The sequence below is a fragment of the Falco cherrug genome, chromosome 18 (genome assembly GCF_023634085.1).
Source record: "Falco cherrug isolate bFalChe1 chromosome 18, bFalChe1.pri, whole genome shotgun sequence".
Lineage (NCBI taxonomy): Eukaryota > Metazoa > Chordata > Aves > Falconiformes > Falconidae > Falco > Falco cherrug.
The window spans coordinates 5,817,580-5,845,506 of NC_073714.1; the positions used below are offsets into that span (position 1 = coordinate 5,817,580).

At 56.2% G+C, this 27,927-nt stretch overlaps 3 protein-coding genes and 1 non-coding gene across 9 annotated transcripts; 3 read left to right on the top strand and 1 right to left on the bottom strand.

Moving 5' to 3' along the window:
• The first annotated feature begins 81 nt into the window (after positions 1-81).
• SNRPG (small nuclear ribonucleoprotein polypeptide G) lies at positions 82-1,489 on the top strand. Its single transcript, XM_055696379.1, has 4 exons — positions 82-179; positions 400-422; positions 878-1,002; positions 1,298-1,489. The coding sequence occupies exons 1-4, from the start codon at positions 148-150 to the stop codon at positions 1,346-1,348; spliced, it is 231 nt and encodes a 76-aa protein (XP_055552354.1). The 5' UTR covers positions 82-147; the 3' UTR covers positions 1,349-1,489.
• Positions 1,490-3,970: 2,481 nt separating this feature from the next.
• On the bottom strand, positions 3,971-12,129 carry PCYOX1 (prenylcysteine oxidase 1). Its single transcript, XM_055696363.1, has 6 exons — positions 11,939-12,129; positions 10,367-10,573; positions 8,737-8,911; positions 6,602-6,813; positions 5,676-5,828; positions 3,971-5,364 (listed from the first exon to the last, which is right to left on the bottom strand). The coding sequence occupies exons 1-6, from the start codon at positions 12,027-12,029 to the stop codon at positions 4,706-4,708; spliced, it is 1,497 nt and encodes a 498-aa protein (XP_055552338.1). The 5' UTR covers positions 12,030-12,129; the 3' UTR covers positions 3,971-4,705.
• Positions 12,130-12,133: 4 nt separating this feature from the next.
• On the top strand, positions 12,134-12,204 carry TRNAG-CCC (transfer RNA glycine (anticodon CCC)). Its single transcript has one exon. It is a non-coding gene; the product is annotated as a tRNA-Gly (tRNA).
• Positions 12,205-12,436: 232 nt separating this feature from the next.
• On the top strand, positions 12,437-27,485 carry TIA1 (TIA1 cytotoxic granule associated RNA binding protein). 6 transcript variants are annotated; one of them, XM_055696171.1, is made up of 13 exons: positions 12,439-12,636; positions 17,107-17,203; positions 17,664-17,762; positions 18,261-18,315; positions 18,487-18,519; positions 19,740-19,827; positions 23,447-23,522; positions 23,949-24,057; positions 24,528-24,623; positions 24,726-24,810; positions 25,395-25,518; positions 26,033-26,172; positions 26,393-27,485. In XM_055696171.1, the coding sequence occupies exons 1-13, from the start codon at positions 12,611-12,613 to the stop codon at positions 26,514-26,516; spliced, it is 1,152 nt and encodes a 383-aa protein (XP_055552146.1). In that variant the 5' UTR covers positions 12,439-12,610; the 3' UTR covers positions 26,517-27,485. The 6 variants fall into 6 exon arrangements, with proteins under 6 accessions (XP_055552152.1, XP_055552146.1, XP_055552147.1 ...); XM_055696172.1 differs by lacking the exon at positions 18,487-18,519; XM_055696174.1 differs by lacking the exon at positions 12,439-12,636 and having other exon boundaries at positions 17,181-17,203; positions 17,664-17,757.
• Positions 27,486-27,927: the final 442 nt, after the last annotated feature.

Genomic DNA, 27,927 nt, shown 5'->3' on the forward strand with positions numbered 1-27,927 from the left:
GGAAGCGCGGGGGGGCGCCGGGAAGGGGAGTAGAAGGGGGAGGGGGGAAGGGGAGCGCGGCTGCTATTGGCTGGCGGCGGGGGGGGGACGTGAGCGGCGCGGTGACGTCAGGGCGCGGCGCGAGCGGCAGAGTGCGGTGCGGACGCCATGAGCAAGGCGCACCCGCCCGAGCTGAAGAAGTGAGGCCGGGACCGGGGATGGCGGGCGATGGGGGGTCGGGGTGGCGGTGGGGGTGCTGGGCGGGACGGCCGAAGGTAGCCCGGTGCCATCCAGCGCCCGCCGGTGTCCCGGCATGCAGCGCGGGCCCACTGGTGTCATGGCGGCGGTGGGAGGGGGAGGGGTGCGGGTGTTTGTCCCCCTCCCCGCCGCCGGCGCTGACCCACCGCCATCTCGTTGCAGGTTCATGGACAAGAAGCTGTCATGTGAGTGCCGGCCGCCCGGAGCTGCTCTCGGCCCCGCGTTCGCTTGGCCGCGTGTGTCTGCCCCGGGGCGCGGGGTATAACGGCTGCGCGGCCACGGGGGAGCCCCCAGCCCGCCCCTCCCCCCACCACAGCACCCACCAGCGGCGGGGGCGGGCTGGCTGCTGGCTAGCACTCCCGCTTCCCGCAGGGCAGGCCACCCAGTGCAGTCCCTGATAGCTTCACCCTTCCAAATCCATTCATTGGGGTCAATATTAATTCAAAATTTTCGCCTCCTAAACCCTCGGACTGGCCATTTCTCACTGTGTTGGACACGATGCTCTAAACGCTTCCACTTCACAAAAGCGCGTCTGTCCTCAAGGCCCCGCTCCATTTCAGAGTGGCAGTTCTGGTGAGGAAGCGTCGGACGCGCGCGTCCAGCCCTTCCCTTTCTTTAAACGTCCTCGGGTTTCTTGTAGTGAAATTGAATGGCGGCAGACACGTCCAGGGGATTTTGCGGGGGTTTGATCCCTTCATGAACCTCGTCATCGATGAGTGCGTGGAGATGGCGCCGGGAGGGCAACAGAACAACATCGGCATGGTGGTGAGTTTCAGCCCACGAGCGGAAGGTAACCGCTTGTGCACCGGCCTGCTGACATAGCCGGTGTGCATAAAACAAGCTGAATTTTAAGCAATGGGATGGGTGTGTTTATTGTGGCGGCACAGAACAGTCCGGGGGGGTTTAGAGTTAAAATCGGCCGTCATTCATCTCTGGGTGGGGAGTTTGCATGAATCTTAGCTTTTCAGGGAAATAAATGGGAGGGAGGGGACCCGCAGCACTGCGGAGCGGTGGGCAACCTCGTGCTGCGTCTCATTGGCCACCCAACTTCCACTTCCAGGTAATACGAGGGAACAGCATCATCATGCTGGAAGCCTTGGAACGAGTATAGCACCAGAGAGACCTGCATCGTTACTGGCTCTGACTCCTCCTAACCCACCTGTTTTGTTACTGAATCTGCCACCAAGCATCCCTGAGCGTAAACTTTTATTTTTTTCATTTTGTTAAATAAATTTTGTAATGGTTGATGTAACCTGGTGGAAGCCGTACTTGCTTTTTGTGGGTAGCGGGGCTGGCTTTTCAGCGCAGCGGGGGCGGGGGTTGCTCATTCTGCCCCCAGTTAGCTTTAAAACTCGGGGAGGAGGCTTAATTTTATGAAGTGGATGTTAAATTGGGGCTGCCTGTGGTGTCCTTCCCCTGGGAAAGAATGAGCTGAAGTCCTGAGCCAAAGCTGACCCCTAGATAAACCTCCTCGCCAAATGATATGTGATATTAGGATTTGATCACTAGTGAAATACATACGGTCGTTAGCGAAAGATGCAGCTTAGATAAAATACAACCATTAGCGAAGATAAAATGTCATGAGGATGTGTTTACCCGTCCTTGTATGGAGGCAGGTAGTCAAGGCCACGAAAGCAGATGTCTGGCCTTGTTTGGAAATACGTGGCCAGAACCAAGCAGGTGAAGAAGCTCCGGTGGCTCCTGAGCCTTGGGCAGGCTTTGGGTAGGATCCTGAGAGGGAATCCAGATGTTTCTGCATTTGAAGTTAATGTGAGTTTATGGATTCAGCGATATAAAAGCTGGATGCGGCTTTGGAGACGTCGCCTGCAAGCGGATGCGCTGTGCTGGGAAAGGTTCCATGAATCCTCACTGCAACCGGGGCACCCCGGGGGCTGCGGGTGGGGATAACAGTAAAGTATCAGGGCAGTTGGTGGTGTCTCTCTTAACCACTGTAATTAGCCGTAGGTAGTAACGATGAGGTGCGTTACCTTTTGTTTTATTCTTGCTGTATTATTTCACTTACCATTTTATTGCTTCAAACTTAAGTAAAGGTAAGGTCACTTCTTTAACTCGGTGTCCTTTGGGCTGGCTGTTGGTGTCACGGACAGAACAAGAACAAAATGTTGGGTTTTAAATCTAAATGTAATGAATCAATCCCGTCCAAAATTCCCGGATGGGAAAACCTTCCCCGTAGTTCGCTGGCTTCCGAGCAGCCTAAGGCTGGAGGAGCGAGCGAACATTGGGAAAGTTGATTGAAAGAAGCCAGATCTGCTGGATGTGTTAAAATGCATCCCAAAATCCATGAAAAAAGGGAAGAAGTTAAGAGGATTCTGCTCTCTGTGAAATTCATGAATTTCATGACCCCCCCTGGGGGGGTCTTTGCTCGCTGGGGTGGCGTGGCCGTGTGATTTCGGAGCACCTGGAATCGCACTGGATACAGCCTGTATGGACACGGATACAGCATATACACGTGGAGATGTGTTGATTTTTTTTGTGCAAGGTTTTTAAAACCCTGATCGGGGAGATACTAATTTGTTCAGTCTGGCAGCTGCGGGCTGGAGTGGGCAGCACCCCATGGGGGAGGTCTGGCCGGGGGGGAGATCACCCCAGCGTGCACCGTGACATCGCGTGTGGCATCTTAAGAGAGGAAGGGGTGAGACCTGCTGTGTTTATAGGTGATACAGACCGGGTGAACCATACTCATCGGGAGTAAAACCTTTAAAACTGCTCCGCCTGCGTGTAAGAACGTTATTAACGCTGCTTTTAATCAAGGAAAAGGGGGAACATCACAGCAGAAGCGATTAAGGTACAACAGGGAGATTAAGGAGAGTGGGGTCTGGAGCAAAACGCAGGGCGTGGTGATAGAAATGAACATCATAAATCCGAAAATAGTAGAATCTCACGGAGAGGGATGTTTGCTGCTTTGTTAAAGGACGGGGTGACAGGAGACGGGATTCCTGCGTGTGAGATGTGGAGGTGATACAAGCTGCGATGACTGAACAAACCAAGAAAGTAAAGAGTCGTGGCCAGCAAAGGTTTGGGGAATCCTCAGCCTCGGTGGGATGCCCCCTCCAGCCCCCTGTGGGAGAGGGGGGCATCCCGGGGGGGCAGTTTGATGATGTGCATCCCCGGTGTGATGTTAAACCCTGTTAGGGTGCAGCGGGAAATGGAGCAAGAGGTGCAAGATTGATTAGAATTAGGGCTGTGTCCTCAAGCAGGAAAACTTGTGGTTTTTTTTAAATAATGGGGGGGGGGGGGGGGTGTGTTTTGGTTTTTTTTTTTTTACTTTTATTTCCGCATCACAGAGCTGTGATGCAGGAGCCAAAGCCTGCAGGGGCTGAGCTGCACTTGAAGAAGCTTTTGGCTCTTTCTCCTAAATGGGAGCCGGGTAGAAACCAGCTGCCTTTGTTTGCTCCTGCGAGTAAGTGAGACCTGTGAGTAAGGTGCCACGGAAAGCCAGCTCAGGTTTTGTGGGAAAATCTGCCACCACAGCAAGGAGGTGGGCGCTGGAGGATGCTGAGCTGGCGCGAAGGTTGCCCTGCAGCGGCCACTCCGCTGGGATGGAAACCATTCCGTTGGGATAACGTGGACTGGGAGTAGCAACACCACCTTTAGCTGATAGCGTGGTGGCACGGCGAGGATGTGGCTGGATTACGGGATCCACCGGGTGGTTGAGCCCCAAAGCGACGCAAACACATCCAAACGCTGTCTCCCGGCACTGGCACCGGTGCGCTTGCCAAACAGTGCGTTAATTTTATTCGTTAACGGCAACATTCCGACAGGGTTGAGGTATTGCAGTGTTATTAGATGCAGTCGAGGGACATGGATTATTGTCATGAAAAAGGATTTTACCTACTCAAACCCAGCGGTGCCCGGCTGGAGGGTCAGGGCATCGAAATTATTAATGTTTCCAAACCCCGACAGAGCGAAGGACACCGGTGCTCTCGCTCGCTTACCCGTGCTCCCAGCACACCCATCCCCGTCCCCCTACCCGTAAGCACTTGTTTGGGAAGCAAATGAAGAACGCAGCCCCTATTCCCACTCATCCCACATCGAGGCACTCGAGCCACCCTTCAGAAAATCAACGAGGCGGAGAGATTCACAGTCCAGACGTCGATATTCCCTGCCCAAAGCGCACGCGGAGAGGGGAAGAGGGTTCATCACAGTGATGCGGATCCTGAGCGTGGCGGGCTCCATCCCACCAAGGGCACTGCTGGGGTCACTGCAGTGTTGCAAACCGCTGCTTCGATGTCACCGAGGGGTAGATCCAGGAGTTCCCTTGAGGAAGAGCCAGCTGGCTTGGGAAATCTGCCTCTCGGCTGGTGCTCCGGTCTGGAGTCGACTGGTGGTCTCCTCTTGGGGGCCAAGCAAGGCGTTCCTCGCCCGTTACCTGTCGTAGTGGCTAAAGAGTAGGCGATGAGTATCTCCAGAGGTCGCAGCGAGCAGTTGGCCGTCAGCTGCGCGGGGCTCACAGCTCCGTTTTCAACTTGTCGTGCAAATCCTCCTGGTCGATCTTGTGGGTGTTCCCGTACCAGCGGTGATAAGCGAGCAGGGCGGCGTTTTTGGCGGCGATGGCGCTCATCTCCATGGCGCTGGCCGCCCGCTCGATGCCATTCAAGTAGTAGAGGTTGTCGTGCAAGATGATGGGTGGACATTTTTCGGGGGGGCTGTAGCGGGGGTATGCCAACCATTTCTTCACTTTGATGGAGTCGTAGGAGGAGAAAAGCAAGTTGAGCTGCTCTTTGGTGAGGACCTCCTTGGAGAACACCTTCCAGACAGCCAGCTGGGTGGGAAGCTTTTCCTCGTTGCCCGCGTTGCCCACGGGAGACACCACTCCCAGGCTGTTGATGAAGAGCTTGGGGTTGTCCATGGTGAAGATGGCACCCAAATGAAAAGAGTCTGGGTCCTGGTAGCCAAAGAAGGAGGTGTTTAATCGTCCGTGCACGAACGTGGCGACGGTCTGGTGGTAAGGATTTGGGAACTCCGGGATAGGAGGGTCAAAGTTCTTGAAGGTGATGTTGGCCATTTGGCGGCCCAGCGGAGCGGCGATGACGACGATGTCGTACGTGTCCCCCGTGAGCCCCAACGTCGTGTTGTAAGTCACCTGGTAGAGCGTCACCGGGTCCCCTGGCGAGGAAAGCTCAGTCATCCCATGGAGCGGGACATCCCGCTCCCGTTTGTCCCGCTAATGAACACCGAGCTTTCAAAATACCATCCCCTTTTGGCTAATTACGCCTCGCTGCGAGCTCATCTGGCTTCATAACCTACCGCCAGCTCGGCGGAGGTTTTGAGCGTTGCGCAGAGCCCGGTTTTCATCTTAAAATGACCAAGGAAGCCCCCGGCTGGGCAGCTTCGGTCCGCCAAGGGCTGCAACCGAGCGGTGATGGGAGACCACGGTCACTCCCCGCCCCACCGCGGGGACACCGAACCCCACTCACCCCTGGGTCCGAGTCTGGTTTTTGGCTCTATAGACAAAACCGTGCCGGGAATAACTTCGGCTTTGGAGGCGGAGATGAGCCCGGAGCAGACAAGGTTGTTCCCCCCTTTTACCGACCAAAGGCCTGATTCTGCCCCCGCCAGAGAAACGGCACCTACGAGGAAACGATGCTCGTCAGAGGGGTTTTTAGGGGAGCGCAGGAAACAAAAAGTGGGAAATGAGGGGGAAAACCCACCCCCCTGGGGGCACAGAGCTCGCTGAAGCCAGGGCTAAGCAGGTGGCATCAGCCAACAATTTGTGGGAGCAAGGCGGTTGTCCCAGGGTGGGAGCTGCCGCTGCACCGGGGATGAGCACGAGGACCCCGGGGACAAGTGTGAGGTCCTGGGATGAGCGTGAGGTCCCCAGGGACGAGGGGGAGGTCCCTGGGATGAGTATGAGGTCCTGGGATGGCCACAAAGTCCCCAGGGATGAGCACAAGGTCCTAGGATGGCCACAAGGTCTCAGGATAAGCACGAGGTTCTGGGACAAGCATGAGGTCCCCGGGATGAGCACACGGACCCCAGACAAGCATGAGGTCCTCAGGGATGAGCATGAGATCCCTGGACGAGCATGACGTCCCTGGGGATGAGCACAAGGTCGCGGGGACAAAGTCCCTGGGACGAGCACGAGGTTCTGGGATGAGCCTGAGGTTCTGGGATGGCCGCAAGGTCCCCAGGGATGAGCACGAGATCCTAGGATGGCCACGAGGTCCCTGGGACGAGCACAAGGACCCCAGACAAGCACGAGGTCCCTGGACGAGCACAAGGTCCTGTGACAAGCACAAGATCCCTGGGGACGAGCACAAGGTCCCTGGGGACGAGCACGAGGTCCCCGGGATGAGCGCGATGTCGGGACGGCCGCAACGGGGGGCGCACCTACGAGGCTCACCTACAAAAGCGTTGATGTTGACACCTTGCCCGTAGTTGACTCTCATCACCGGACCCACCACCTCGTTGATGAACCGCTGGGAGAAGCCGGCGTTCCGCAGGGCTTCCTCCGTGGTCTGGTTCAGCAGGCGGGTGAAGGCGCTGCCGCCCAGGGCGCGCAGCAGGTGCTCGGTGCTGCTGAAGGCGAACTCGTGCATCTGGTAGCGGTAGATCCTTAACCGGAGATAAGGAACAGGCGTTTGGCCACCGGTCGGTATCTCCTTCATCCCGGGAAGCTGTGGCCGGTCTCGCCGCACGGGTCCCGGGAGCCGCCTCCTGCCAGGCAAGCGGCACCTGCCTGGGTAGGCCTGGTCCCCTTCTTCATGTACCCGGTTTTCCAAAGAAAAGCACTTTTGGGCGCAGTTGGGATTTAATTTTCCATAGCACAGACCAATGGCGCATCCCACACCTGATCCCTGCTCCCAGCGCAGCCTCCTGGGCTCGCTGCTCGAAGGCGATGGCACGTACCTGCATCTCTCTCCGCACCCGCGTCTCTCTCTCCGCACCCGCGTCCCTCCCTTTCCGCACCCGCGTCTCTCTCTCTCCGCACCCGCGTCTCTCCCTTTCCGCACCCGCGTCTCTCCCTCTTCGCACCCGCGTCTCTCCCTCTTCGCACCCGCGTCTCTCTCTCTCCGCACCCGCGTCTCTCTCTCTCCGCACCCGCGTCTCTCCCTTTCCGCACCCGCGTCTCTCCCTTTCCGCACCCGTGTCTCTCCCTTCCCGCACCCGCGTCTCTCTCTCCGCACCCGCGTCTCTCCCTTTCCCCGCACCCGCATCTCTCCCTTTCCGCACCCGCGTCTCTCTCTCCGCACCCGTGTCTGTCTCTCTCCGCACCCGCGTCTGTCTCTCTCCGCACCCGCGTCTGTCTCTCTCCGCACCCGCGTCTCTCCCTTTCCGCACCCGCGTCTCTCCCTTTCCGCACCCGCGTCTCTCCCTCTTCGCACCCGCGTCTCTCCCTCTCCGCACCCGCGTCTCTCCCTCTCCGCACCCGCGTCTCTCTCTCTCCGCACCCGTGTCTGTCTCTCTCCGCACCCGCGTCTCTCTCTCTCCGCACCCGCGTCTCTCCCTCTCCGCACCCGCGTCTCTCCCTCTCCGCACCCGGGTCTCTCCCTCTCCGCACCCGCGTCTCTCCCTCTCCGCACCCGCGTCTCTCTCTCCGCACCCGCGTCTCTCTCTCCGCACCCGCGTCTCTCCCTTTCCTCGCACCTGCGTCTCTCCCTTTCCTCGCACCTGCGTCTCTCTCTCTCCGCACCCGCGTCTCTCCCTCTCCGCACCCGCGTCTCTCCCTCTCCGCACCCGCGTCTCTCCCTTCCCGCACCCGCGTCTCTCTCTCCGCACCCGCGTCTCTCCCTTTCCCCGCACCCGCGTCTCTCCCTTTCCGCATCCACGTCTCTCTCTCCGCATCCACATCTCTCTCTCCGCACCCGCGTCTCTCTCTCTCCGCACCCGCGTCTCTCCCTCTTCGCACCCGCGTCTCTCCCTCTTCGCACCCGCGTCTCTCCCTCTTCGCACCCGCGTCTCTCCCTCTCCGCACCCGCGTCTCTCCCTTTCCGCACCCGCGTCTCTCCCTCTCCGCACCCGCGTCTCTCCCTCTTCGCACCCGCGTCTCTCCCTCTTCGCACCCGCGTCTCTCTCTCTCCGCACCCGCGTCTCTCCCTTTCCGCACCCGCGTCTCTCTCTTTCCGCACCCGCGTCTCTCTCTTTCCGCACCCGCGTCTCTCCCTCTTCGCACCCGCGTCTCTCCCTCTTCGCACCCGCGTCTCTCCCTCTTCGCACCCGCGTCTCTCCCTCTCCGCACCCGCGTCTCTCCCTCTTCGCACCCGCGTCTCTCCCTCTCCGCACCCGCGTCTCTCCCTCTTCGCACCCGCATCTCTCCCTCTCCGCACCCGCGTCTCTCCCTCTCCGCACCCGCGTCTCTCTCTCTCCACACCCGCGTCTCTTTCCCATATAAAACCACCGAGCAGCAGAGCGAGGGCAGCCACCACCAAGGGCGACGGGATGCCTTCCCCCATTATTTTTCTCCTACCAGCCCCGCAGGGGGTTTCCCACCTTTCCCCCCCCTCCCGCCGCCCCATCCCGGCGAGGGTCCTGCCGTACCGCATGAAGCTGTCGAGGATGCCCTCCACCCAGAGGTGGGCGCGCAGGGGGCCGAGCCCGTAGCGCCAGAGCAGCCGCAGCAGGGTCAGGGGGTACCAGCTGCTCTCCTCGAACACCATCCCCTCCCCGTCGTAAATGCCCATCAGCCCCCCCCGCGCCGGGGCGGCCGAGAGCCCTGCAGGGAAAAACGGGGGGAAAAGGGAATTTCATCAAAGGGAGAGCTTGACGCCTGCGATTTTCACCCCGCCGAGGTTTTGACACCCCCCCATGGAGCTTTTGCCCCCTCCCCTGTCGTGGTTTTGACCCCCCCCTCCGTTGAGCTTTTGCCCCCCCCACCCCGTCGAGGTTTTCACCCCCTCCTCCGTCGAGGTTTTCACCCCCCCATCGAGGTTTCCCCCCCACATCCAGGTTTTGACCCACCCGTCCAGGTTTTGCCCACCACCCCCCCGATGTTTTGCCCCCCCCCCCCCCCCCGTCGGGGTTTTGACCCCCCCAAGCTAGCCCCCCTCAGGTAAGGGGGAGCCCTTGGGAATTGCACCCCAAGGGGTGGGAGGGGGTTAATTAGCCCTGGCTAATTGCAGGGACCTTTGGACCCTTCTGATGGGGTTCCTGCATCACCCGGGGGTGGGGTGTTTGCTTGGGCTGGGGGGATTTGGGGGGGGGGGATGCTGGGGAAGGATAAAGGGGTGGATGTGGGGGCTCATATTGGGGGAGGATTTGGGGGGGATATTGGGGAGGATTTGGGGGGAGACACTGGGGAAGGATTTAGGGGAAAACATTGGGGAAGGATTGGGGGGGATATTGGGGGGAGCCATTGGGAAAGATTGGGGGGATACTGGGAGATGATTTGGGGGGAGACATTGAGGGGGATTTGGGGGAGACACTGGGGGATGATTTTGGTGGAGACATTGGGAAGGATTAGGGGATAGCGGGGGATGATTTGGGGGAGTTATAGGGGGAGACATTGGGGAAGGATTTTGGGGGGATATTGGGGAGGATTGGGGGGTATTGGGGGGAGACATTGGGGAAGGATTTGGGGGGATGTTGGGGGACGATTTTGGGGAGACATTGGGGAGGATTGGGGGATAATGGGGGGAGACTGGGGAAGGATTTGGGGGGATGTTGGGGGGAGACTGGGGAAGGATTTGGGGGGATATTGGGGGACGATTTTGGGGAGACATTGGGGAGGATTGGGGGATAGTGGGGACGATTTGGGGGGAGTTATAGGGGAGACATTGGGGAAGGGTTTGGGGGGGATATTGGGGAGGATTGGGGGGAGACATTGAGGAAGGATTTGGGGGGATATTGGGGGACGATTTGGGGGAGACATCGGGGAGGATTGGGGGATATTGGGGGACAACACTGGGATGGATTGGGGGATATTGGGACATGATTTGGGGGGAGATATTGGGGAGGATTTGGGGGAGGATTTGGGGGGAGACACTGGGGCAGGATTTGGGGGGAGACACTGGGGAAGGACACGGGGGGGATTTGCGGGGAGCCCCCGGGGCAGGATGGGGGGGGTGACACCGGGGAGGGAGGGGAGGGGGGCTCACTCTCTGCGGGACGCCCCCCCCCCGGGGGGGGGTGGTGTATGGGGGGGTGGGGGTGGGGGGGTGTCCCCGCTCACCCAGGTCGCTGACGAAGCGCTTCATGTGCAGGTTGAGGGGGTGCAGGACGGCGCCCCCCGCCTCGTACCCGGCGCCCTCCAGCCGCACCGTGGCCACGCGCCCGCCCGGCGCCGCGCGCTCCAGCACCGCCAGCCGCGCGCCGCGCCCGAAGCGCTGCCGGAGGAAGTGGGCAGCGGCCGCGCCCCCCACCCCGGCGCCCACCACGGCTGGGGAACCGGCATCAGCACCGGGACCCCGCCCCGGGACCCCCGCCCCAGCAGGGGAACCGGCATCAGCACCGGGACCCTGCCCCGGGACCCCCGCCCCAGCAGGGGAACCGGCATCAGCACCGGGACCCTGCCCCGGGACCCCCGGCCACGCCCCGCGACCCTCGCCCCGCCCCGGGACCCTGCCCCGGGACCCCCACTACGCCCGGGACCCCCACCCCGGCGCCCACCACGGCTGGGGAACCGGCATCAGCACCGGGACCCCGCCCCGGGACCCCCGCCCCAGCAGGGGAACCGGCATCAGCACCGGGACCCTGCCCCGGGACCCCCGCCCCAGCAGGGGAACCGGCATCAGCACCGGGACCCTGCCCCGGGACCCCCGGCCACGCCCCGCGACCCTCGCCCCGCCCCGGGACCCTGCCCCGGGACCCCCACTATGCCCGGGACCCCCACCCCGGCGCCCACCACGGCTGGGGAACCGGCATCAGCACCGGGACCCTGCCCCGGGACCCCCACCCCGGCGCCCATCCCGGCTGAGGAACTGACATCAGCACCGGGACCCCCGCCCCGGGACCCCCGCCCCAGCAGGGGAACCGGCATCAGCACCGGGACCCCGCCCCGGGACCCCCGCCCCAGCAGGGGAACCGGCATCAGCACGGGGACCCCGCCCCGGGACCCCCGCCCCAGCAGGGGAACCGGCATCAGCACCGGGACCCTGCCCCGGGACCCCCGCCCCAGCAGGGGAACCGGCATCAGCACCGGGACCCTGCCCCGGGACCCCCGCCCCAGCAGGGGAACCGGCATCAGCACCGGGACCCTGCCCCGGGACCCCCGGCCACGCCCCGCGACCCTCGCCCCGCCCCGGGACCCTGTCCCGGGACCCCCACCCTGCCCCGGGACACTGCCTCGGGACCCCCGCCCGGGAGCCCACCACGGCTGGGGCACGGGCACCGGCATCTGCGCCGGGATCCTTCCCCGGGACCCCCACCCCGGAGCCCCCCGTCCCATACTGACACCCCCCTTACGACCCCTCCCCACACACCCCCCCCGCCGCCCTGGATCCCCCCTCCCACACTGACACACACCCCACCCCGCCCCGCAGTCACACGCGACCCCCGCCCACACGGACCCGCCCGGGAGCCCCCCGCCCCACACGGACAGCCCCCCGGCGACCCCCGCCCCTCCCCACACGGCTCCCCTGGCTCCCCCCCCCCCCCCCCCCCCCCGCCCTGGATCCCCCCGCCCCACACGGACAGGCCCCCGGCTCCGCACGCCCCTCCCCGCACGGACCCCCGGAGCCCCCCCCCCAAACCGCCCCCGGCCTCCCTCCCCCCCCGGCTCCCCCCCGCCCCCCCCCCGCCCTACCGATGTTCCTGGGGGGGTCGCGCTGCGGCGGACGGCCGGGGGCGGGCGGGCAGAGGGCGGCCAGGAGCAGGAGCAGGCGCAGGGCCGGCATGGCGCTGGCTGCACCGCCGGGACCGCCCCGTCAGCTGCTGCCCGCCACGGGGCCGGGCCGGGAGCGCCGGGTCATGGGGCCGGGCGGCGGCAGAGCTGTCAGCCGCGCCGCTGGTGTAGTGGTATCATGCAAGATTCCCATTCTTGCGACCCGGGTTCGATTCCCGGGCGGCGCATACCTTTTTCTCACTTTGCTTTTTAATTATATTTCTTTCTTTCTTTCTTTATTTATTTACTTATTTATTTATTTATTTCCCCGCCCGCAAGGGTGAGGAAACGCCAGGGGCCCGCACCCCGGTGCCGCGGCGGAGCCGGAGCCCGAGCCGGTGCCCAGCGCGGGGCGCATGCGCGGGAGCGGCGGCGGGCGGGAAGTCGCCCCGTGGGCGCGCATGCGCGGTGCCGCCCCCCTCGGCCGGCCGGGCCCCTTCGCCCGCCACCCGCCATCTTGCGAGGACCGGCGGGGGTATTGTCCGCCGCTCGGGCTCGGCGGGGCCGGCGGCGCTCGGGCTGCCCAGCCGCTGACGGGGCCGCGGGGCCGGCTCGGCGCGAAGAGCCGGGGCGGGCGGGGGCGGCGGCGGCGCCATGGAGGATGAAATGCCCAAGACCCTGTGAGTGGGGAGGGGGCGAGACCGCCTATTGTTCCCGGCTCCGCGGGGAGGGGCGGCCCGGGCTCCCCTCACGGACGGGCCCGCGGGCCCGGCCGGCGCGATCGGGCCCCGCCAACCGCAGCGGCGGCTGCCCCGGCCCCTCAGCCGCCCGCCGGGCCGCGCTGGCGGCTGCCCGCTCCCCTCAGGGCGGCCCCGGAGAGCCGGAGGGGGCGACCCCGGCCCCCGCCCCCGCCTGAGCCCGGCGGGGGCCACCGGCCCAACCCTCCACGCTGGGGGCGTCCCCCGGGCCTCTTCAGCTCGGTCCTGGAGGGCCGGGCCCGGGGCGCTGTGCCCCCCCAGCTCGGTTCTGGAGTGTCAGGGCGATGTGTCCCCTCCAGCTCGGTTCTGGTGGGAAGGGGCCGGGGCTGGGGTGATGTGCCCCCCAGCTCGGCCCTGGAGGGCAGGGGCCGGGGCCATGTGCCCCCCAGCTCGGCCCTGTGGAGTGTCAGGGCCATGTGCCCCCCAGCTCAGCCCTGGAGGGCAGGGGCCGGGGCCATGTGCCCCCCAGCTCGGCCCTGTGGAGTGTCAGGGCCATGTGCCCCCCAGCTCAGCCCTGGAGGGCAGGGGCCGGGGCCATGTGCCCCCCAGCTCGGTTCTGGTGGGAAGGGGCCGGGGTGATGTGCCCCCCAGCTCGGCCCTGTGGAGTGTCGGGGCGATGTGTCCCCTCCAGCTCACCCCTGGGTGCCCCCCAGCTCAGCCCTGTGGAGCGTTGGGGCGATGTGCCCCCCAGCTTGGTTCTGGAGGGCAGGGGCCAGGGCAATGTTGCCCCCCCGACCCCCTGCCCATTTTCGCAAGCATCCGGCTGGATTGTCCCATCTGGGGGTTGTGTTGGCTCCGTCAGCTCGGGGGGTGGGGTGGGGCGGGCTGGTGCCCCGCTGCCTTGTAGCAGCTCGATAGAAATAAAGGGGGGGGGGGCGTTGCCCGTGAAATCGCCACTTGTCCAAGTGTTCAAAGCACACCGCGAGCCTCTTTATTTCCCAAAGAACTAATCGTAGCTGCAGGGCAGCTCCTCGCCTCGTTAAAAATCGTAAGTGGGGTTCCTTTAATTACCAGCAACTTTCCCGGTGGCTGTCAAGAGGGATTTGGACTTTGGGTCGGCTCTTGCTCCTGCAGCTGGCCGTGCTTGAAAGGCGCGGGGGAGCCTGTGCGTTCCTGTCCTGTTCTCCAGCAGGCGTTATCTGGAGTGATTTCCCTCCTCTGGATCGGGGAAATCACAGACTCCACTCTTTCTCTTCCACCCCAGCGTAAGCTGCGAGCTCTGTTTCAGTGCAGGCATTGAGGGGAGGAGAGACGGAAGGGAGAGGGAATCTTTCCAAGGTGAAGGGAAAATTTTGCCCTTGGACAGTGGCTGCACTTACCCCAAGGTTTGATAAATGACTTGGCTGAGCAACTGCAGGAAAACAAAACTCCTACGTGACTTTTGCCAGCTCCTCTGGTCCAGGCTTTCCCGAGTGGTAAACACTCTGTCCGCCTCCTTGAGTGTGTACGTACAATCCCGTTGTCTTTCTGGCACGTGCGTTTTTGGAACTATTCTCGGCATCTGCAAACATGGTCAGACCTGTTGGCATATTGGCCTGTTTATTTAGAAAAATGTTTTCCCCCACCCACTCCCAACAAAGTTTTGGCTTGGGGTCTGGTGGTCTCGGCCGTACGGGGCGTCCCCTCGAGGGAATGAATTACCTGTCCCTGAGCACGTGCGGCTGGTCGCGCCGGGTTTCTGTGCTGCAGAACCGAGAGCGTTGAGCGACGCACCAAGTGTCTTTGAAGAGCTCCGAGTGACTTTCTCAAGTCATCTGGAGGATGGTGCCACGAGCAGAATTTCACAGATTGGGTTTACAATGAGCATCTTGCGCAGCTGAAAGTAATCTCTTTCCAGCTGGGGCCTGAAGTCTGTGTTAAATATTTGCTCGCCCAAGGATTTCTGTAGGTAGTGCTACAGAAACCCCATCTGGGTGCAGATTACGGGGCTGCCTCCTCGGTGGCTGCGTCGTGAGGGGCCACCGAGGTGGTCTGCGACCCGCGTGCCTTTTCCGTTAGTTCCTTTTAGCATGTTTTAAGTCGTCTTTCTGGAATGGATTCCAGACGTGGGAAGTAACTTCTTGGTTTTGCCATTTCCATGTAACCTGTTTCTTTGAAGGGAGCTGTTAGAGCCTTGGCGTTCCGAAGCGTGTTAGGAGCTGTATTACTTATGTAAATGATTTCCTGGATAGGCAGCTCATTTTCACGTGGCCCATTACCTTCCTTGAAAGCCACTCTTCAGCGGCAGAGATTATAAATTTGCAGAGCGGTTACAAGGCAGACAGTGTGTTTGAATTCACAAAGACCTCTTGTTTTGTATTTTTCATGTTTTTCACGTAGATGCTTGTGGAATACACGTACTTCTAATTTACCTTGTACAGCTAAAAAGATGCCCAAGAGCCAACACCCGATAGTTTGGCATCGTTTTTCCAGAAGCCGTACACTGATGTCTGCAGTGAATAAATGGAGCTGTCTGCATCGTTTGCCTCGTAGAGCGTAGTCCTTCGTCTGCAAAGAAACGTCGACTGACTCATTAATGAGACTCCAATTAGCAGGAAAGAGAGGGATGGGAAGGGTGCAGGAAGCAAAACTGCCACTCAGGAGAGGTCTCCTCCTGTGTTAGGTGGCCCTGCTTGGCAGGGTCACTTCGGCACATGGTTATAGCTGGTCTGGGACAAGGTCTGGGGGTGCTGGACCCTGCCGGTGTGTCGGCCACAGACCGGGAGCTGCGGCGAAGCTCCCCGGAAAGATTCGGATGGTCAAACAGCTCGAATATAGCTGTTTCTCCCTCCTGTTTTTTAGTGTTTTGCAGAACGCTCTGGCTCTGCGTGGCGGTACTGCTTGCCTGGCTGTTAGGGGATGTCTTGACCATGTCTGACAGCACCGTGGGGCTGTCAGAGGTCACTTTACTTGTGAATCCTGCTTTTTCCGGCTAGATCCAGTGTAAAGGTAGGGAATGCCTCAGGAGATGCCTGTCTGATTATCGGGGTGAAAATCCAGCGTGCGTGCAAAGGTCAAGGTGCAGGCACCCTATCTAGGAAACTGTCAGTCGCAAATAAACTGTTAATAAACTTAGACCTAGGAGGTCACCTGCGAGCCTCATCACTTTAGTGCCTTGGCTTACTCATTATCCAAACTGCAATAATATTTTTTTAACAAGAGAGATAAAAAAAGAAGCCTTGCTAGCTATGGCTCTGGCTTGAACCGGGGAGAATGCCTGGGTGTTATTGAGCACAAAGTTAATTGCCTTAATGAAGCGTGCTATCTCCTCCTCTGCTTAAGAAAACCTTGTCAGTTTTGTTGAGCGAGAGGATACCCGTGACCGTTTGATTCGTGTGTTTGTTTTAAAAAGGAGTACAATTCTGACTCCGACCTAAAATAGTTGCTCAAGTTATTAATACAGAGCTTGCGGGGTCATTGCTGACAGCAAAACAGAGGCTGTGTGTCTGGTTCCCCCGTTCTCTCCTGTGCTAAACCAAACGCTGGAGCGTATCCATCTCTCCGGGAGGGCTGTTCGCAGCCTTGTGTCAACAGAAGGAGGGTGAGAAATCCTCGTTTTGCTGCCTCGTTGTTTTCTTACAACATCTTTGCGACTCTTGCACCCAGGCAGGGAAGATTGTGGTTTTATTGACGTGGTTTCAGCGGCGTGACTTGGCCGAGGTCTCGTTGCGGAGGCCGCGGTTTGCCACATAACGTTCCTCTGTGGAAAGGTGCTGCCACACCTTTGGAGCTGAGGTTTCTCTGTGTGCTTTTTTTAAAAATCCCGTGACTTGGGCTGAACAAGAACAACAACACAACCCACCTGTGGACCAAGGATGATCCTTGTTGCTGAGCGTGCCGAAATCCCAAATCAGAGCAGGCCTTTGGGTTCTGTTGGTGCTTGAGGAGGCTGATCTTTCACGTGGAGGAGGAGCGGGCAGTGCCTGCACTTGAGCACGTTTGCCCTCGGTCGTTTCAGGCAGATCTAATGCTTTCGAACGATGAGTCCTTTTTTTAAAAAGGCATTGACTGAATGTTGTGTAACGTGCTGGCTAAACACCAGGCCGAGCCTCTCGGGCAGCGAGGGAAACGGTGCTCGGTGAACGGTGGCCACGTGCCGTTACTGGAACCGCTGTTTCTATAGGGGATGACCAGTTTGGCAGGTCGAGTTGTCTGTATTTGGCTTTTCCGTTCCGCTTTGAACCAGGGCGCGATTCCAGAAACGCGGACCGTGAGTGGGACTGAGGACAGGTGCCGTGACTTGACTGCCTGCTGTGACTTGCCAGGATACAATCCTGCCACGTGCTTTGTTTTGTCGTCCTGACCTGGGGGGGGGTTTGAGTGTTTGGGGAACAACTTTGGGCTGTGTTTGCTCTGCTACCGCTGAGCAGAAGCATTGGGATGGCTTCTAACTGTGTGTATTTGATCCTATAGATACGTGGGGAACCTGTCAAGAGATGTGACCGAAGCTCTAATCCTCCAGCTGTTCAGCCAGATCGGACCCTGCAAAAACTGCAAAATGATAATGGATGTAAGAGCCTCCACCTAATGATTTTCACATTTCTTGTAGCTAACTGCTTTGGGCCATACTGGCGTGTTTAAGAATTCCCCTTGAAATACGGCGCGACCGCATGAAAGGGATGTAGTAAGGCTGGAGATGGCAGTCGTGTACTTTTGGCATCATTTCTAGCTTGTATCCGACATGAAATTTAAGGATGGGGGGGATGTCGCGAGAGGAAGAGAACAGCTTAGCATACATGGGTGTCGTAGATGAGGTCTGAAAAGTTCTTTGCCACACTTTCACCTTTCTAAAGCAGAACTGAAACCTCCTGGAGCGTCATTGAGTGCATTGACCATGGTCCCCACGTAGAATAAAAAATCCTGTCCGTTCCGAGACGTTTAGATGTTACGAGTAAGGAGCCGAGCAGAAGAGCGAGAGTGTGGTTTGCAGGGGTTTGTGTCAGTCATCCTTTGCTTATTTCTTTTATCAGACAGCTGGAAACGATCCGTACTGTTTTGTGGAGTTCTATGAGCACCGGCACGCGGCTGCAGCGCTGGCTGCTATGAATGGCCGGAAGATAATGGGTAAGGTAAGCTGTCGTGTCTACAGGGTGAGTTGGAGTTGGAAAAACAGGCTCTCTCAGGTGGTGCGGGTGCAGCATCACTTGAGACCAAGTGGATGCGCCGCAAACGTTAGCCGCTTTGTTTGCACAGTGAAGAGGGAAAGCTCTTTAGGCTGTTGTGGGAAGAATGCGGAGGGAGGTGGGAATGTAGAACTGGGAGGGCTCAGAGACAGCGGGCAGAACAAGTATTTTAACCCTGCTGACCTTATCAGGGTAACGTTCCTCTCTCCCCACCCCTGCCCAAGAGCCCACCCGACCAAACCGAATCCCCAGACCAGGTCTGTTTGCCCATCTTTGCTCTTAACCCATGCAACGCCGTTTGGAAGGATGAACCCTCTCCTTAAACTGGAGCATTTGCCCCAGACTCACGCGTCTGATGCCCCCGTAGCGTCAGAACTCGGTGCCGGAGGGCCCGGAGCTTAGCTGGGATTTGCTCGATCTAACATGAGCGACTGACGTTTGCAGGAGGTCAAAGTGAACTGGGCGACGACCCCCAGCAGCCAGAAGAAAGATACCAGCAGTAAGTGTCGCTTACACTTTGAGTACGTGTTTGATTTCTACAGTTAGTTTTTAAACATAAACAGTAAGCATCGTACAATTATACGCAGTAATGTTTTGATCGTAATCCTAAGATATTATGTCATGTGTTTGTGTTAATAAACTTAAGAACAAATCTAATCTTTGTCATCAGGTAGTACCGTTGTCAACACACAGCGTTCACAAGGTAATTGTATCTTCTTAAACATAAAATGAAATCTCTCCAGGGTATTCACTAACCACCCGAAGCTATGTATGGGGTTTTTTTTGTTCATTGTGAATTTATTTTTCTACAGAAAGACTTCCCTTTTGCTTCCCTGTAGCATCACAAAATGATCTAGCATCCACCGTTTAGCTCTGGCGCTAACTGTTCCGAGCACAATTGTAAAAAAAAAAAAATAAAAAAATCCCCTGCACCCCTTGCCCCCTGCTGTGGGGGCAGAATAGCCGGCTCCCTGTGAGCCTGCGGTCTGCGCTCCCACAGACAGGCTCCCTGGGAGCACCCAGACCGTTTCCAAAACGGGACTTCGTGGCGAGCCCACGGATTGCTGCTGCTCTCAGCAAGCTCTGAATTTCTGCACCCGAGCATCCCCCAGAGCTCCGTACGCGCTGCAGCACAGCGCTGGGGCGGTACGTCTGGCAGTGTCTGACTGTAGCGGCAAATTCCTTAGATCCAGGATGCTTTTGTTTCTCTTTGGTGCCGGTGTTTAGTGGCTCTGATGTCAACCGAAGGGCTGACTCTTCCCGTTCTCTTACTTTCAGTCTTAGTTCACTTGCACGTGGATTCACGCGCACTTGAGTTCACGTGGATTCACGCCGTGTGTTGGCTGGGCAACCAAAACGGTTGGGTTTTGCGAGCTCAAAGCCTTTTTAACGGCAAACTGTGGCAGTGCAAGGTATTTCTCTGCTTTCTTCTTCACGAGCTATGGGGTTAAGCCGGACGCTGTGGCTCGGTTCGAAACGTGCCCTGCTCTAGCGTGAGCGTCACCCTACATTTCTTGACATTTTTGAACAGCAGCGATCGCCTGCTGTGTCAAAGCTTCCCAGAGAGTAGCCTACCAAGAGAGAGGGTTTCATGTAGTCTTGGCACCTTAAGGAACTAGTTTAAGACTTCGTACAGTAAACGCTGGCAGGTCTTAAAAGCATTTTCTAAAATACCAAACGTCAATGCCGTGCACCGCTGTAGTATCCTTAAAATCACTGACTTTGTAGCGCTGCCAAGCAAAGGATCTGCTAAGAACAGCAGTAAAGCCTGTTTCGTAGTGAGCTCTAGTCTTCTCGTAGTTTTTAATAGTAGCTGGAAAGCTGTACTCTGTGAGATGGCCGTGCTCTGTGTGCGCGTGTTCAGGGGTCGTCTTCAAACATTAAAATCCCTTTTTTTTTTTTTTTTTTTCCCCCCCCAAAAAGACCATTTCCATGTCTTTGTCGGAGACCTCAGTCCAGAAATTACAACTGAAGATATAAAAGCCGCTTTTGCACCATTTGGAAGAATATCGTAAGTAATTTCTCAGGGCGAATGACCTAAAAGTTATCTCTCCTAAACGGAGGAGCCTTATGTTTCAGTAAGTAAAAAACAGAGAGTTGTGGCGGTGCAGGAATTCATCTGTTGATACAGCGACTCGAGTCCGAACGGCCAGGCTTTGAGCAGGGATGCATAACCCAGTTCCTCTGCAGTACTTTGTTCTGCTTTCCTAGAAAAGTTGCAGCCCACTCGCTTTGGCTTTATCGTCCTTGCCTCATTTGGCAAAGCGACGCCGGCACAAATTGACTCCTAAACCCGGGGTTTGCATTTCCCTGGCCCACTCAGCGAGCGGATCGACGTCACGCTGCACAGGTTGTGACTGAGTCCGTTGGCACGTTCACGTTTTGCGAGGCTTTGGATTTTTTGTTAGCCGGGACGTGCCGGCCACTGGTAGCCAGTGTCTTTTTTTGTTTGGTTGGTTGTTTTCTTTTTTTTTTTTTTTTCAGTTAAATTCCCATGTCCCGTGAAATGCACCTTTTCTTATAGCACAAGACTCGGTGGGGCACCCAGAGGCTGCAGCTAGAGTGGCCTCGAAGCGTTTGGTGCTGGGTCAGCGTCAGCCCTTGACCCAAAGGGCTTGCCCAAACCCGCGGGGTGTCTCGGGTCAAGGAGTTTTGCTCATCCCAGCGGTGCAGAGCGACGGTGTAACAAGCGACCGCGTTACAAACGGGGAGCAGTGCTCGCAGGGCTCCTCTGCCTCCTAGCTTGTGCTATTCAGGGTGTAGCAGAGTAAGGAGCGGTTCGTTCACTCCATCCTCCCAATGTAAACCATTAATTTTCCTTGTAGTGTTGTCTGTACTGGACATTGAAGTTTCTTGATGGTGATGTAAGAGAACATAGAGTGCTTTGGAGTGTTGTGTAGTGAAGCGTTTAATTGAAGTAAGTTTGTTTTTTGTTGTTTTTTTTTTCCCCTCTCAGAGTCCAGTGTATTACTCTCTCAATGCCAGCTTGATTTCCTTTTATGATAAGGTTTAAAAAAAGAAAAAAACCCACCAAATGTGATCTGAATGTGACTTGCTTCAGATGACTGTAATGCTTGACTGCATCTTTTATAACTGCCACCCAGGAAACGCAGAGGGTCGGGCTCCTAAGGAGAGGCCGTTTATCCCCTGGCCCGGTGCGGTCCGGGTGGAAGGGACGAGGGGCTCTAAAGCTGGAATGAGTGCGAGAGGGAGGCAGGAGTAGACGGCTGCGTTGGTGGCGCTGCGGTGGAGCTGTGAAAGGCAATTTCCCCTAACTCAACATTAGGTGACAGTTGAGTGGACAGCCCACCTTTAACAGATGACACCCCCCACCCCCCAAAAAAAATCAACCCTGAGCCTGAAGCAAAAAGTAACGCCTGAACGTCAGCTGGGGAAGCACAAAATCACAGCGAGCACCGGTCTGCGGTCCGCATTTCTGGGGCTGTGCCCATTGTCCCCTCTTTCCTAGAAGAGCTTTCTGGGTGCTGAGCCGTTGCTGCGTGGTGGTGGCGGTGGTGACGGGGAGAGGGGAGCGATGCTCTGGCTTTTGGGGTACTCAGTGCATGGCTAGAGAGCTGACCCGTGGAAAATTCCCGGTTTGCCCTGGCTCACGCTGACTGTTCAGAATGAAACTCCAGTTCTTTTCCTCCCACAAAAGCAGTTGATTAAGAATTGTCCCTGTAATGACTCTTTCAAACTCTTGTTCCAAAAGCGAGGGGTTAAATAAAGCCAAAGGGACCTAGAATTTTCTGCTCGTTTAAATTTAAACCTGGAAAAGTATTACTACTGTCTCTTAAGCGGTTGAATGAAGTTACTTGATTTTACCTGTTCTTCATCAGTGACTGGCTTCTGGAAATGTGGTGCAAATGGAATATTTCCTGATACTTTTTTTTTTTAATATTGTCTTTATTGGTGCTAAACTGAACTTTTTTTTTTTTTTTTTTAAATGACACCGAGGTTGACCTACTGCATGATTAGCGCATAAGAAATTTTGGTAATTCTGTGCATCTGGATTTTTTTTAATCACTGTAAAAGCACACTTTTCATTGTGGTTTCCTTTTATGCTTGCTGTACGCATGTTTTCACCTGTTCTTAAGTCTTTATTTTCAAAGTTTTCGGTTGAGGGTAAGTAGAGATGAGTTCCCCTCTCCCTTCCCTCCCCATAGGCTCTTCAGAGCAAACCTATCTAAGCTTAACAAAGTGGCTCTTCTCAGGCAATTTGTAACACACCACCCAAATTCGGACCTAACCCAGCAAGGGGGCAAGAAAAAGGGGGGAGGAGGAGGTGGGGGGATGTCTCACAAAGAGGAAAGAAAGAAACATTTCTGCCGTAGCTTTGGGAGAGGTGTTTTCCTCGGGCCTTCGGCAACAGCGCTGCGGGTACCAGAATGAGACTCACGATGCATTTGCCGTTACTGTGAGGCTTAAAAAAGAAACACCCGAGCGTAACGAACCTTCTCTTCATTGTGACTTTTCTCGCCAGTCTGGGAATGCTAAATGTTGTGCACATGTTAACGCTAGTTCCTCTGAACCCTGTTATTTTATACAGCCGTAAGTTACGTTGCATGACTTTCTGACTGGTTTTATGTTGTCATTGCTGTTCATTTAATGCCTGTACGTGTGGGGCGAAGGAGGGGAGGAGAGGGTGGCTCGCTCCTCGGCGAACTCGTTCACAAATTGCCTGAGAAGCGCTGTAGAGTGGTGTTCCACGAGTGGGGTTTAGCTCTTGTAGCTGGGTTCTCTTTTTTAACTCAATCTCAAATAATAGGGCTCTGGTTATTTTGCAGAGTGGCTCTGAAGAATGGACAGAATTGCCATGGCTAACTACAAGCTACAGTTCACAGTGGACAAACGTTGTAGTTTTCTTATTTACTTTTATAAATTCTATAATTTTTTTTGCCTTTTTTTTTTTTTTTAATATCTTGTAGTTTCCAATCAGTGCTGTATGATTGCTGTTGTACAAATGCAGTATAAATGTGTAATATGTAGTTTAAGACATGAATGTTTCGGTGTTTTATTTTCTTCAATAATTTCTGAACATGTCAATCTCTCAAAATTTACAGCTGCCCACAGTCCAAAAAGGGGGTAACGAATTGACCTGAGAAAATTAAAGAATTCAGTTAACAGGCGACGTATGCCTTTTAATTCCTATCTTTTTTTTTTCATTTTTTCTATTTAATATTTTGAATGAGTAGGTAGAATGTGTTGGCAAATAGCGAGTTTAAAAATTGCATGGTTAAAGAGAGCCATTCAGCTAATGTTAGTCAGCTCGGTGCCTTAAGTGATTCTTTTGAATAGCTGCTTTGACCATGCTTTGTGTCTTTAACAGCCTGTAAAAGCATTTTGAAGCGGGAGCCAACTGTATAGTACATACGTTTGTTAGAGAAGCTATTGATTTGCATGTTTACACAATTAAGTTTTAATTTTGCTACTACCTGGCAGAGCGTTAGTAAAGTTCTGTGTAGAAGAGAAGCCTTTTGCTTTGACTGTGTTGCTGGTGCAATATAAACAGTTGACGTTAGTAAAGGTGAAACGTGAAAAAATAAGCTGTAAACGCGTGACTCGAGTTGTCGTTGTGGTCGGGTCGCCTTTCGAAGGCACTGAGGTGCCTCTCGATTCTGCTTTTTTAGAGACGCGCGTGTGGTTAAGGACATGGCGACGGGCAAATCTAAAGGATACGGCTTCGTTTCCTTCTTCAATAAATGGGTAAGCTGCAGCGCCGGCTCGAGCACCCCGTGCAAAGCAGACGATGACTTTTCAGCATCATCAGTCCCGATCTCTGCCCGGCTTTGCTTTCCCTGTCGAGGGGGAATCTTTTCTCTCGTATTTATCGAGACGCTCTGCCGTTGCTTTAGCGTTTCTATCTAACGCACGTGGCAAGTGACACCCGGACGAGCGATGTGCAGCCGTGGCAGAGCGATGGGAGCTCTGGCGTATAGCGGGAGGGTCTTGGGTGCGCCCAGTGAGCGTCCTTCGTCCTCCCTAAATCAGCTGCTTTTGAAGTAGGATTTTTTACGGCGCGCTGCAAGGGTCAGGCGGGGTGGGAGCGTGGCGGTGTCATTCATTTGGCTCTGCCTCGGAAGGATGCGATGCCGACGGTGGGGTTTTCTTCTCTCCCCCTCTCGCGGGCAGGACGCAGAGAACGCTATCCAGCAGATGGGCGGCCAGTGGCTTGGTGGAAGGCAAATCAGAACGAACTGGGCGACGAGAAAACCTCCGGCTCCAAAGAGTACATACGAATGTAGGTTCTGGGTTATCGGCAAAGCTTTGCAAACCTCCTGCCGTGCACGACAGGGCAAGCTGCGAGCCTCGGAGGTGGTGGGAGAAGGGAATGCGGGTGCGGAAAGGGGCTCAGACCCGAGCAAAGCAGCTTCCTTAGCTGTGGCACCACTGCAGGGGGAGGATTTTTTGCCTTCTGCACACTCTTAAGCCAGAAGCTCGCTTTCCCTCCGGACAGCCGGACAGAAAAAGTCGTTTTTAACTTTGCTTCCTCGCTTTTAGGGCTTTCTGTTGTGAGACCACGTCAAAGAAAGCATTTCCATCGGGGGGATTCTAAAATAGGTCGATCAGACCTACCTGATAGGTGTTTGCAGCTTGCGCTCGGCGTCTCGTGCCAGGCAGGATTAAATTGCCACATGACGTGTGTCCCATCCACTGAAAAGCTCTGTAAAAATATGTTGGGGGTTTTTTTGTTGGTTTTTTTTTTTCCAGCCAACGCCAAACAACTGTCTTACGACGATGTGGTCAATCAGTCCAGCCCCAGCAACTGCACCGTGTACTGCGGAGGGGTGACTTCGGGACTGACAGGTACCGTGGCTCCGCAGTGCCGTGGCGTCTCTCCGAATAACGCGTCTCTCTGAGTAACGCCGCGGTCGCCTCATTTTGCCGCTCTGTCTCTTCCCGCTGCAGAACAGCTCATGCGCCAGACCTTTTCTCCCTTCGGGCAGATAATGGAAGTTCGAGTCTTCCCAGATAAAGGCTACTCCTTTGTACGGTAGGCTGGCCTGCGGGTTGCCTGTCGGTGGAATTAAGAGGAACGCTGGTTTCCGCGGGTTTTTGGTACGGGTGGGCGCGTGCCGGAGCGGAGAGCGTGCTTTACAGCAGCTTTCTCTGGCAACAGCTCGCTCCGAGGAGGGAGTTAGGGCACAAGAAGGAAAAACCCCTTAACCCAGTCAAACCAGGCGCAGGGCCCTTCATCGCGAGAGATCTCCGTCTGCTCCTCTGGGGTGATTCACAGCGGAGTTCCCGAGGCAGATGGTCGGCTTGGAGAGTGTGGCCCAGAAGAAGCATCCTCATCGCTTTGTTGATGAGGCTCCAGATAATAAAAAACACGTCGTAAACATATCCGCTCTCCTTGCCACTGAATTTTCCGATTTGTTTAGGGAGACTGATGACAGAGGGGGAAAGCAACCGTAGCCTGGGGGTCCCTGCCACCCGCGGTGGGGCTGATGAGAGGGAGTCTCCACAGTGGGGCAGGTGTTCCGACAGAGCCCCGACTGGTGCTGAGCTGGCGGGGGCTCTCGGGGTTACTTCTGGCCCAGCGAGTTGTTCCTATCGGCCCCGCTTGTATTTCCACAGGTTTAATTCCCACGAGAGTGCCGCACACGCTATTGTGTCCGTCAACGGGACGACTATCGAAGGACACGTGGTGAAGTGCTACTGGGGCAAGGAGACACCGGACATGATCAGCCCGGTCCAGCAGGTTGGAGCTTCTCTGCTAATTAGTCTTCGCTAGAAACCCCTTAAGCGGCCGTGAAATCTGCGCACCTGCTGCTTAGAGGCTTGGCGCAGCGCGTGGCACGGCTTATTTCATCAGAGCGTATTTCTGTGAAGTAGAATTGAAGATTTTAAGTGCCTTGGACTCTTGTGCGATGTAAAATTCCAGAGAAGGGTCGCAAAATACCACTTGGTCCATGGCGCGTCCTTTCTGGCGCAGGGGGCTGGAGCCGCCGCTCCGTTTCCCTGGATTTCTGTGGGTATTTTTGAGATGACGGTGGCCCTGGGGGGACGGTAACGAGGCGCTCCAGTAATTAAACGCTCGCTAACTCCAAAGGGGTCCCCAACCAAACGCCTGCGTGGCCGTTTTGGCCCCGTTGTGGCCAATTTGCGACTCTGCGGCGGCACGGGGAGGGCGCGATTCACGAGTTGACAGAAAAGTTGACAGAAATGGCCGCTTTTTCGGGCGCCACGTGACAGCCGGTTCTTTGCCCTCGCAGAACCAGATCAGCTACCCGCCGGCCTACGGGCAGTGGGGGCAGTGGTACGGCAGCGCCCAGATCGGTCAGTACGTGCCCAACGGCTGGCAGGTCCCCGCCTACGGGATGTACGGGCAAGCGTGGAACCAGCAGGGCTTTAAGTGAGTATTTGGGCTTTTTGGGAACGGGTTTTCCCCCTGGGGGAGGTGATGCTCCAAAACTGCAGCGCTCTAAAAGCCACCGGGACGTTCTGGGGAACGTTCGGATCCAGGACGGCCCTGTGCCGACAGCACCCAGCTCAGGCGACCCCCCCTTCTCCGTTAAACCCTCGTTAACCAACTCATTTGCCTAACGAACTGTTTCTGCCCTCTCCTCCGACAGCCAGACGCAGTCCTCGGCAGCATGGATGGGTGCCAGCTACGGCGTGCAGCCGCCGCAGGGGCAGAACGGCAGCGTGATAACCAACCAAACGGGATACCGCGTGGCGGGCTTCGAAACGCCGTGAGGAGAGGAGGACTCTTGAAACCTCGGGAGCGCCGCGGAGCCGTTATCGACCGCCACGATTGATCAGATCAGGCGTCAAGATACGATGTATTTATTTAAGAGAGAGAGAGAAACAAACGAAAAGCATTTTTTTAATCATGAAATTGTCATCCGCATTGTTTAACAAAGAAAGAAAAAAAGGAAAACAACAAAAAAAAAAAAATCACACGAAACGAGATGCTGGATGTCTGCCAACTTTTGCCTTCTTTTTTCCTCCTTTATGTGTTTCTGAAGATCCACGTTTTTGAAACACAGCAAATGCAGGGACTACTGCCGCTGAAAATTGGGGCAGCAAATTGCACAACGTCGACCCCCCCCACCCCCACCCCTTGTTTTTGGTGTTTTTCTTTTCCTTCCCTGGGAAGTAGCGTGCCGTTCTCGTTTGCATTCCCAACCGATTCCAAATGTATTATCAAACCGTTGTATAAACCAACCAGAAGCCAAAAGCGGGTGAACCCTGAAGCCGCTGCGCCTTCAGCCTTCGCACCGTCTGTTTTAACAACAACAAAAAAACCCACCTAAGAACCTCTTGCATAAAACCTCCGTCTCCGCTTTTGTTACGCCGGGGTTTTGGGTTTGGTTTTGACGATAAATTATGAGTTTACATCCTTTTTTTTTTTTTTTTTTTGTATCTCAGCGTGTTTTTCAGGGTCGTCTTTGCCTTACGACGGGGGAAAAGGGGGACGAACGGCAGGACGGCGCCTGGCTCCCCTCGTCAGCGAGGATTCCCACCCTGGGACAGCAAAAAATCCTGTTACTAAAATGTGACAAAATTCCTACGAACCAGCCGGGTTGTTTTTGTTGTTGTTGTTGTTGTTGTTGTTTTTCGGGGTTGTGTTTGTTTTGTTTTTTTTTTTTTTACCGATTTCTACATTGACATGTACTGATTATGTAAAATATTTTAGCAAATTAATATTTTGCACAACCGTTAGCCACCTTTGTACGTTTCCTTATTTAAGGGTAGGACGGACATGAATTACGCCTCAAATCGTCACCTTTTTTAAATTTTTTTTTTTTTTTTTGCATGTGGATATCAAATATACACTCTGGTACTTTTGGAATACAAAGTTCAGCCTGTTCTTTTTTTTTTTAAATAATTGTGTTAAATTTCCCCTACCCCTTCTCTTTGTTTTTAAATAATTGGGTTAAATAATTGCGTTAAATTTCCCCTCCCCCCCCAAAAAAAAAAAAACAACCCACCTGCTGGTGCAGGGAGCGCCTTCCCTCCCCCCGGGAAGGTAGCCGGAGCTTTGCAAACTGGGGTTTTGTAGCGTTCGAGGGCGAAAACAACGTTTTATTGGGGGAAAAAAAGCTAAAAAAGGGGGAAATGGGGGGGAAAAGGGGGGAAATAGAAAAAAAAAAAGGGGGGAAAA

Coding starts and splice junctions, on each gene's coding strand:
- SNRPG (XM_055696379.1), top strand. CDS start 148: ATGAGCAAGGCGCACCCGCCCGAGCTGAAGAA. Junction 180..399: donor CACCCGCCCGAGCTGAAGAA/GTGAGGCCGGGA, acceptor ATCTCGTTGCAG/GTTCATGGACAAGAAGCTGT. Junction 423..877: donor CATGGACAAGAAGCTGTCAT/GTGAGTGCCGGC, acceptor GGTTTCTTGTAG/TGAAATTGAATGGCGGCAGA.
- PCYOX1 (XM_055696363.1), bottom strand. CDS start 12,029: ATGCCGGCCCTGCGCCTGCTCCTGCTCCTGGCCGCCCTCTGCCCGCCC. Junction 6,814..8,736: donor ATCCTCGACAGCTTCATGCG/GTACGGCAGGAC, acceptor TCTCCGGTTAAG/GATCTACCGCTACCAGATGC. Junction 5,365..5,675: donor AACCAGACTCGGACCCAGGG/GTGAGTGGGGTT, acceptor TTTCCTCGCCAG/GGGACCCGGTGACGCTCTAC.
- TIA1 (XM_055696171.1), top strand. CDS start 12,611: ATGGAGGATGAAATGCCCAAGACCCT. Junction 24,811..25,394: donor AAAGGCTACTCCTTTGTACG/GTAGGCTGGCCT, acceptor GTATTTCCACAG/GTTTAATTCCCACGAGAGTG. Junction 26,173..26,392: donor TGGAACCAGCAGGGCTTTAA/GTGAGTATTTGG, acceptor CTCCTCCGACAG/CCAGACGCAGTCCTCGGCAG.